Source organism: Schistocerca serialis, chromosome 2 (assembly GCF_023864345.2).
Source record: "Schistocerca serialis cubense isolate TAMUIC-IGC-003099 chromosome 2, iqSchSeri2.2, whole genome shotgun sequence".
NCBI classification, from domain to species: domain Eukaryota; kingdom Metazoa; phylum Arthropoda; class Insecta; order Orthoptera; family Acrididae; genus Schistocerca; species Schistocerca serialis.
In genome coordinates this window covers 211,244,057-211,253,540 of record NC_064639.1, presented here as the reverse complement: position 1 = coordinate 211,253,540, position 9,484 = coordinate 211,244,057, and the positions used below count along the sequence as shown (strand labels likewise).

Sequence of the window (9,484 nt, the reverse complement as noted above, 5' to 3'; positions counted from 1 at the left end):
AGTTGCTTTCCCATTAATATGAGATACTATTTCCTGCTACAATGACAAGACACAGAGTGCAGAAAGTGTGTACCTTCAATACCATAACGTATCTTGTGCCAAAAGGCAATTTATATGCTCTGGCATAATTCTAGGAGACTACATCTAAGATGGCTTTATAGTCACACACAATACTATTGTCTTGCCACCTGAGAAACAACTGCACAAAATCTTGGTTTTGATTATGCAATCTGTCTCACAATCAAGGGTTTTTACATAGTAGTGACATTTACATTTATTGTATGGTTCACAGTTGGCAGAAGAATTGTACAGCTTTTCAGTATTTATTTACAAAAATATTAACACTAAATAAATTCTTGAACAGTATCAATTATACTGTCAACAAACATTGCACAGCTCAGCATCAGTTGTTCAGATAAGAATAAAATTTAATTGAGTGTTATACCTGGCAAGTTTTACATTATAGCAATGCTTCAAGAGTCCATTATGTCTGAGTATTACCATTTTTTTTCTTGATGTAGCAGCAACTTGACAGATATGGGCAACTACAGTGTCAATGATATGACATAGATCACTTTTATACAAAAGTCTTAAAAGGAAACGAAAAGGGATGACTGTATCTCATGCTGAGTTTTTTTCCTCTCTTAAATCACATTATTTAACACTGCACTCAACAGATAATATGAGGCAGTTTAGTCCCAATACTTCATAAGTCCATCCCAGCCAGCTGTCACAACTTTGCTTGCCTCATGTGGGTGCCACAGAACACCAATGCAAACATTGTCATGAGCCTTCCACTTCTTGTACAGTTTAGTTGTCTTCCAGTCCCATACATAGCATTTACCATCAGCATCGCCAGATATGAGATAACTGAAACAAAATAATAAAACTGCATCAATTACTTTAAAAACAATTATTCTAACACATATTGGCTTAAATCACTCAACTGTAATAAACTGTGTTCTTTCAACTGAGTAACTTTAATTAGCGTTGGAACCACAGAGCACTTTACTGACAAAAAATCTGTCAAAAGTCGGACTGTCTCATGAAATTATTGTGTATGTAATGGTGTTGTGTCCTTTGCAGAGTCAAAGCATAAACTTAAGACAGTTGTGTGAAGGGCATACCCAAAAAAATTCACAAAATAAGAAACAAAGTATCAATGGCAATACTTAAAAATGTGCACAAAAGATTATAGCTCAACACCACATGCAAGTTGAGGATTCAAAGGTTGATTAGGATGTAATGTTTCATCAAGAAGGTCATCCGGGATATACGAAAAACTGGAAGAGTAGATAAGAATTGACTTTGTCCTTTTCCTCTACCACAAAGTTTGTCTTAAGCAAGTTAAGAAACCGCGAAAAACCAAAATCTGACAAACCTCCTCCCCTCAACGGAAAGTTCAGTGTCTTCAGACTCCACTATTACAATTCATATTATAGGCGGAGGACAGAGAAAGGAGTCAGCCAAAGTGCTGAAGGAACAATTTCAGTATTCAGAACTGAAGACACTGTGGAACACCTACATCAGGATAATTGTATGGCGCACCACTGAATATCAGTCCTACTGAGTATAAATAGAATAGCTTAATTATTCAATGATTACACTTGTTGTTAACTTATGTGTTTAACTTCACACACACATCACAAAGAGCTATTATATAATATCCATCTGAATTCACTCTTTTAACTAATAGAAGAATGTTTAGTAATATTGATTAAAATGTCCAAACTAACATAGTGAAATTAAAGTTGACAGTACTACCCGCAAAGTTTTGTCTAGTTTAGAAAAGAATGTGTAACAAACATATTTTTGAAACATCAATAAACCTTTTATTTCCATTGAGAGCAAGTGATAAAAGTGCCAAATGTTTCACTGATTGCATGTAATGTGAGTGAATAATCATTTAAAAGTGTTGGTAGGTCCTCAGGGAATAAATAAGAATGTTAAACTGAACTGTTCAGATGATAAAACAGATGAGTAATGGTGAAAGAAATGAGGCAATAGTTATTAATGATAAGGATGGAAATACACTAATGGACCAGGAAAGGCTTCTGGACAGGTGGGGGAAATATCTTGAGCATTTGCTGAATGCTGAATATGTATTCCCCGAAGGAAGAATTGTAGAGGGTATAGAAGGAGAACAAACTGAAGTAACTCAACAGGTCATACATAGAGCAATCAAGAAATTGAAGAATAATAAGGCACCAGGAAAAGACAGGATAGTGGCAGAGATGTTGAAGGCAGGTGCTGGAACACTTCAGAACGAGATACGCAATCTTATATGCGAAGTATGGAGGAAGGAGGAGATTCGAAAAAGAGAGGAAGTCAGCTACCATTACCCCCCCCCCCCCCCCGGCACAAAAAAGAAAACAGTAAAAGGAACTGTAGTAATTACAGAGGTATTTCTCTGCTAAGCATATCATACAAAGTGTTATCAGTAATAATTCTCGAAAAGCTGAAGCCTTTTGCTGCAGATATTGTTGGAGAGTACCAGACAGGTTTTCTGACAGTAAGATCAACCGTGGATCAAATGTTCACTATGAGGCAGTTCATCTACATTACATGGATACTCTGCAAATCACACTTAAGTGTCTGGTAGAGAATTTATTGAACCACCTTTGCAATAATTCTCTATTATTCCACTCTCGAAAAGTCTGTGTGAGCTCTGACTTCCCTTATTTTATTATTATGATCATTTCTCCCCATGTAGGTTATCATAAACAAAATATTTTCACACTAGGTGGAGAAAGTTGGTGATTGAAATTTTACAAGAATATCCCGCCGCAACAACAATTTAATGACGTCCACCCTAAATCCCGTAGCATGCCCATGACACTCTCTGCTCATTTCTCAATAAAACAAAACTTACGGCCCCTCTCTGAACTTTCTCAGTATACTTCCTTTGGTAAGGATCCCAGTCCATGCAACAGTGCTCCAAAAAGATGATGGACAAGCGTAGTGTAGGTTGTCTCTTTAGTATATCTGTTGCATCTTCAAAGTATTCTGCCAATAAAATGTAGTCTTTGATTCACCTTCCCCACTACATTTTCCATGTGTTCTTTCAAACTTTAAGTTGTATGTAACTGAAGTTCCTAGATATTTAGTTGAATTTATGGCCTTTAGATTTGATTGATGTATCGTGTAACCAAAGTTTTAACAGATTCCTTTTAGCACTCATGTGGATGACCTCAAACTTTTAATTATTTAGGGTCAAATGTCAATTTTCACATCATATATATATCTTTCCTAAATCGTTTTGCAATTTGTTTTGAACTTCTGATGACTTTACTAGATAACAACTGACATCATCATCTGCAAACAACCTAAGACAGGTGCTCATATTGTCTCCCAAATCGTTTATATAGATAAGGATGATATATGGTCAGTGCATCTACCTTTGCCTTACACGTAAGGTGGCACCACATAACTGCGGGTATGGTGGCGCCATCTAGTGGTAGAGAGACTGACACGTGCGCACTGTTCGATGTTGCATAGGGCCAGTGTGGTTTCACACCAAAGAGAAGGTGGTCACACAAGTTATCATCCGCTACCGAACATGTAGGAGAGTAAGCAGGAACAACGAGGAGTGATTCGATTTTTGGCCGTGGAGGAAGTTCAAGGCCATGAAATGTACTGATGGATGAAGGCTGTGTATGGTGGGTACAGTCTGAGTCATTCAAGTGTTGTGGAATGACGCAAATGATTCCTTGAGGGGCGCGAGTCACTGGAAGACGATGATTGTCCTGGACACATTCATCATGTCATCACACCGGAAATGGCTGCGGAACTGAATAATTTTGTCTTGGACAACCGCATAATCACCATGGACGAGTTCCATCGGTTACTGGGGATTAGCACCATAATGCATCAACACTTGAACTTTCGAAAAATCTGTGCACAGTGGGTTCCCCACCAACTGACCACTGAACACTACAGAATGATGCTGTCTTTGAGTCATCTACAATGTTACCATGAGGAGGAATACAGTTTTCTGTCGCATATTGTCACAGGTGACGAAACATGGTGTCACCATTTTGAACCGGAAAGCAAGCAGTGGAAACATGTGACCTCACCACCTCCAAAGAAATCAAAGGCCATGCACACCAGTTCTGGTAAGGTCATGATGTCCTTTTTTTTTACCACAAGGTTATTAAGTCACTTTTCAGAACATTATGGCCTGGATCCGACAGCAGCCTACTAGCTTCTTCAAGGATAGAATCGACCAGCTAGTGTCTCAATGGGATACATGTGCCAACAGTTTTGGCGACTATTTTTGAGTATGCGAGTTGTGTATAACTACATTTTTGAGTTACTAAAATCATTACCATTGCTTTACACTGGTGACCATGCTTCATTTGAATGCCCCTTATAACTGGTATACAGATTGAGCCAGAGGACTTGCTTTTATTAAGTAATTTAAGTAGCTTCACTACTCTGAGGATCTCTACTTCTAAATTACTCATGTTGGCAGCTGCTCCTGATTCGAATTCTGAAATATTTACTTCATCTACTTTCGTGAAGGAATTTCGGGAGGCCGTTTTCAGTAACTCTGCTTTAGCAGCACTGTCATCTATATATTCCCACTGCTATTGCACAGAGAAGGCAATGATTGTGTCTTGCCACTAGCATACTTTAAATATGACCAGAATCTCTTTGGATTTTCTACCAGGTTTCGAGACAAAATTTCATTGTAGAAATTATTATTAGTATCCCAAACTGAAATCCACACTAAATTTCGAGCTTCTGTGAAAGATCGGTGTTCTGACTTGTTTTCTGCACCATGGCGGATCAGTTCTGTCATTTGATAATTTATTTGATATAAATCTCTCAATTGCTGCTGATACTATTTCTCTGAATTCAAGCCACGTCTGGTCTAGAATTACACTGTTAATATGGGAGGAGTGGAGATTGTCTCTCAGGAAGGGTGTCAAGCGAATTTTTGTCTGCTTTTTTGAACATACATATTTTTCGTTTATTTTTGGAGGATTTGGGACAATTCTGTGTTCACTAATCCCTGAACTTATTTTAATGCTCATTATTAGCTCAGTATCTGTGTTTGCTGATAAGAAGTCAAATGTGTCTTCACAATCATTTATTATATAAGTGGGCTCATGAACTAATTGCTCAAAATAATTTTCAGAGAATGCATTAAGCCACAATTTCGAATGACGTTTTACGCATATCTCCGGATTTAAACATGTATTTTTCCCAACATATCAAGGGTAAATTGAGTCAGGTACATGTTTTAAATTAGATTCAAGTTTTTTTTAACCTTTCAGCAATTGTATCATTTGACTTGGAAGGCTCATAATAGGATCCAATTATTATTTTATTCCGGTTGCCAAGAATGACCTCTACCCACAGAAACTCACAGAAATTATCTACTTTAATTTCACTACAAGATAAACTACTTCTAACAGCAACAAACACGCCACTGCCAACTGTATTCAGCCTATCCTTTCTGAGCACCGTTACGTCCTTTGCAAAAATTTCAGTTGAACTTATCTCTGGCTTTAGCCAGTTTTCAGTGCCTATAACAATTTGAGCATCAGTACTTTCTATTAGCGTTTGGAGCTCTGGTACTTTCACAACACAGTTATGACAATTTACAACTGTTATACCGATGGTTCCTAGATCTAAGTTCTTCCCGTATTTGACCTGCACCCTTTGAGACTGAAGCGCGTTTTGTGTTTCCCTGAGATCCTCTTACCTAAAAAGGTAACATTTGTAGATTTCTCAAAGGCACACAGATTACGTATGTACAACATCCTGAGGGGTCTTTGCATGCCAAGGAAGTCAATTAACTTGGTGAGGGTGTGTACCGCCAAGGTGAAGTACCACAGGGAGCCATCAAACGAATTCACTAACAGAACAAGTGTGAGGCCATTTCACCAATGCTTGTAAATTTGGTTCTTGAGAAAGTAATTCATGAAATGAAAAGATAAGGCAAAAGAGTGAAGCTAAATGAAAGAACACAAGTTACTGAGATAGGCAGCCATGGTATTGCAGCCATAGTGGAGGCAGAAGAAGAGATGGCAGAAATTGTAGAAGACTTAGCAAAGAATGCCTGTGAGACAGGACTGAGGGTTAAATATGGAAAACACTGAAATGATAAAGAGTATCCAGAGGAGCCCCTAACAATGACTCATTTTAGGATGGGATATGGGACATAGCCAGAGTGGAACATTTTAAATACTTTGGTACCAGGATGCCAGATATCCCGATTTTGGTAGTACTGTCCCGAATATCATTATGGGTTTACAATTGAGGGGTAATCTGGTAAATATTACTGAAATTTAAAATTCTGCTTTTAGTTTTGGTCAGAGCACTAAGCGGGCGAACCTGACTCAACAGCCATTGTTTTTGTGTAGCAAGCCAGAAGTCAAACATAACAATGCTTAGTCATTCTCTGCAAGAACAAACTAACAAGAGAAACTCCACCCCCCCCCCCCCCCCCCCGCCGAGATTTAATGGCGAGATGGCCCAGTGGACAGCCCCTCAAAAACTGAGCACAGATAAAGCATGGAAACAGGAAGAGGGTGTACTGAACTATGAAAAAAGACACAGTGAATGGTCCAAGCTCAAGCTGTGCCAATCAAGCAATTTGGAAGGGGCCTCAAAGTCATGGTTATGTTGTCACAGTGTTGGACTGCAAAGCGAAAGATCCGTGTTGAAATCTACCTCATGCCGCCCCCCCCCCCCTCCTTCTTCCCCACAAAATTATGAACTGTCCATCCATTCATTGACATCTCGATTCTCTTTCTGTAGTCGTGGCAACTGTCATACTATACACTGGTTGTAGAATAAGAGCCATATGGTAATAATATATTACCGTCGCAAGTAATTGGATGAATATTGAGAGCACACGAGATGCTGCACAGACCTTTCACAGAAATGTAAACAACAAATAAACAGGTGTGAACTATGTTACAACAAAGGAATTAAACAGGCAAAACTTCCAAAATAGAACTCAAGAGTCACAACATGTGGCACTTGTGGAGAACAAATAGGAGGTATGTATGTCTGGAGGCTCATCGCCTTGTAATCATGGAATCCCAGTGTCGAGTACAGGTAAAAACATACCAAATCTCAGAATAAACTTTCATTACAGATCCATTTCTTGTACCTCTCTGTTGCAAACAGACGTTACACCGTTACACAGGCATGAATTTGAACACAGCAAACCAACACATCAATGACCGAATGGACAGTTCATAACTTCGTAAAAAAATTTAAAAAAAGGAGGCAGGAGGGAGATTTCGAACATGGATCTCTCGCTTTGCAGTCCAACACCATGACCACATAACATTGCCATGGCTCTTCCAATTCACTAGATGTTGCTCATCTTGGGCTTGGACTGTTCACTGTTTTTATTTTGCTTCTTCCTGTTTTCGTGCTTGATCTGTGTTCAGTTTTTGACAGGCTATCCACTGGGTCATCTCACCACTAAATCTGAGGACGGCGTGACGGGAGTTTCCCTTGTAAATAGTGTTGTGCAGTTTTCTTTGTGAAACACTTTTACAAATAAGGATTCATCATCAGACAGTGAAACTACACAAGTGTAATTGCCAAAAAAAAAAGAGAGAAAAGTTGAAAACTAAGCTCCATAGTGGATGGAGTAAAGTTGACTTGTTTCTTAAAAATGTAAATATGATCATGTGTCGCTCATATTGCAGTGTTTCTCATGGAGTCAAAAACAACATTAAAAAACAAGCAAACATTGCAACATGCAGAACTTATATTCAACAGTTGGCCTTAAAAGTGCAGATAGAAGTAAGTTCTTTTTTTTACCTCTCATAGAAGTTTAGAGCAAAAAACAGTAATAGCTGCAGAAGCATCCTTTGTGTTTCACTCAGTTAAACACAGTCATTGTTATGTTTCTGTGGACTGCTGCAGCAGTTAGTCCCCGCAGTTGTTCCCTGATTCAAAAATATCTGACAAGTATTCTTGTGGATGCACAAAGGAAATGGAAATGATTTTGTCAGCTGTTTATTATTCTGTATCTCCAGATGCATCCAACAAAGAACACATTAAAACGTTTCCACTGCCAGTACTTTATTTTTCTTGTAAAGAAAATTTATGTACAAAAATTCTCTCATTTTATAGCAGTGACAGGAAACTGCCATATCTTGCTACTAGTGCATGCGAGTATGATTCTTTTGTCTTGTCATGTATGGAGTCATGAGAGACTTATTTCTGTTATTGTTCAGAGGTTTATGAATAAAGTCGTATTGTCTTACTTGTATCGGTTTCATGTATTAGTTGGTTATTACAGAAACATCTGAATCAATTGTGGCAAGAATCAAAAGTGAGCTCATCAAAGCATCATTACCACTGAATTATATAACAGTTTTTCTGCCGACAATGCCTCTGTTGATTTTGGAAAGAAGAAAAGTGTACATGTTGAGCTACGCCAAGAAAATCCAAATTTGTCTGCAATGACGTGTAACTGTCACCTCTTGAACAACGCCACCAAGCAAACGGCAAGTGCACTTCAGATTGAGGTAAAAGCTACTCTTATGAAGATATATAACGACTTCCATTTGCTTGGATGGACAACGAATGGCAGGAGGTTTTAAAACGTACCCACACCCCCTCATTCTGGCCACAGAGTGAATAGTGAAAAACCCTGAACCGATCAAATTGTACTTCCCCTCGTACAGCACACACTAAAAATACACAGAGAGTTTTATGAAGATAAATTATCTTTGGCATATCTGGGCTTTACAATTAAAATTGATGGTTATTTTCCATCATTGAACGTAAAATTCAAACTAATGATGCACTTATAACATTCTTATTTGACTTTATGGACAACTTTAGAACTTCTCTGAAATAAAGAAAGGAAGATCAGTTTTATGGGTCTTTGGCTTTCACTGTCTTCTTGAAGTCCAGAACTGATGACCGTGTAAAGCATTCAAAAGATAAGCAGCCAGTTATATGCATAATGGTATAGAGTATCTTGACAAATGATTTTACTTTAAAGAGGAATTCACAGAATTATTTCTCAATATGAACTTCGTGTAGACGAGGATTTGATGTTCGAAGAATGTGTGCAATTAAACATCTTTCTCAAGGAACAAGAGGGGAACTTTTTTACGCTTACGTCTTATGATAAGTGGGTGAGATTTTTTCACTGTTATGAAAACTGTGAAAACCTATTCAAAGTTGTCTGATCTGTGTTTTCTATACCTCATTCCAAAGTTGCCCAGAAATAATTTTTGAACTTCATAAGGAACACTTGGCGAGCTGAGAGAAACCGTTCGTCAATAACTACATCAGAAACCGTTCGTCAATAACTACATCAGAAACTGAATTCATGGTGAAGATTAATTACTCATTTAAATGTCTGTAGTTTTATTGTTTTCTTGATGGGGAATGATGATGATGTTTGGTTTGTGGTGTGCTCAACTGTGCAGTTATCAATGCCCTACAAATTCCCAACCTTTTCTCAGTCTAATCTCGCCACGTGCATGAATGA

The 9,484-nt window shown here is 38.1% G+C and overlaps 1 protein-coding gene across 2 annotated transcripts in view; it reads right to left on the bottom strand.

Moving 5' to 3' along the window:
• Positions 1-279: 279 nt before the first annotated feature.
• LOC126456949 (pre-mRNA-processing factor 17) overlaps positions 280-9,484 on the bottom strand; it is a 67,824-nt gene continuing 58,619 nt past the window's right edge. Inside the window, exon 10 of one of the 2 annotated variants that reach the window (XM_050092885.1) lies at positions 280-870. In XM_050092885.1, the coding sequence (XP_049948842.1) occupies positions 693-870 (178 nt within the window). In that variant the 3' untranslated portion in view covers positions 280-692. The remainder of the gene's footprint in view (positions 871-9,484) is intronic. The other variant, XM_050092886.1, reaches the window with a different exon arrangement.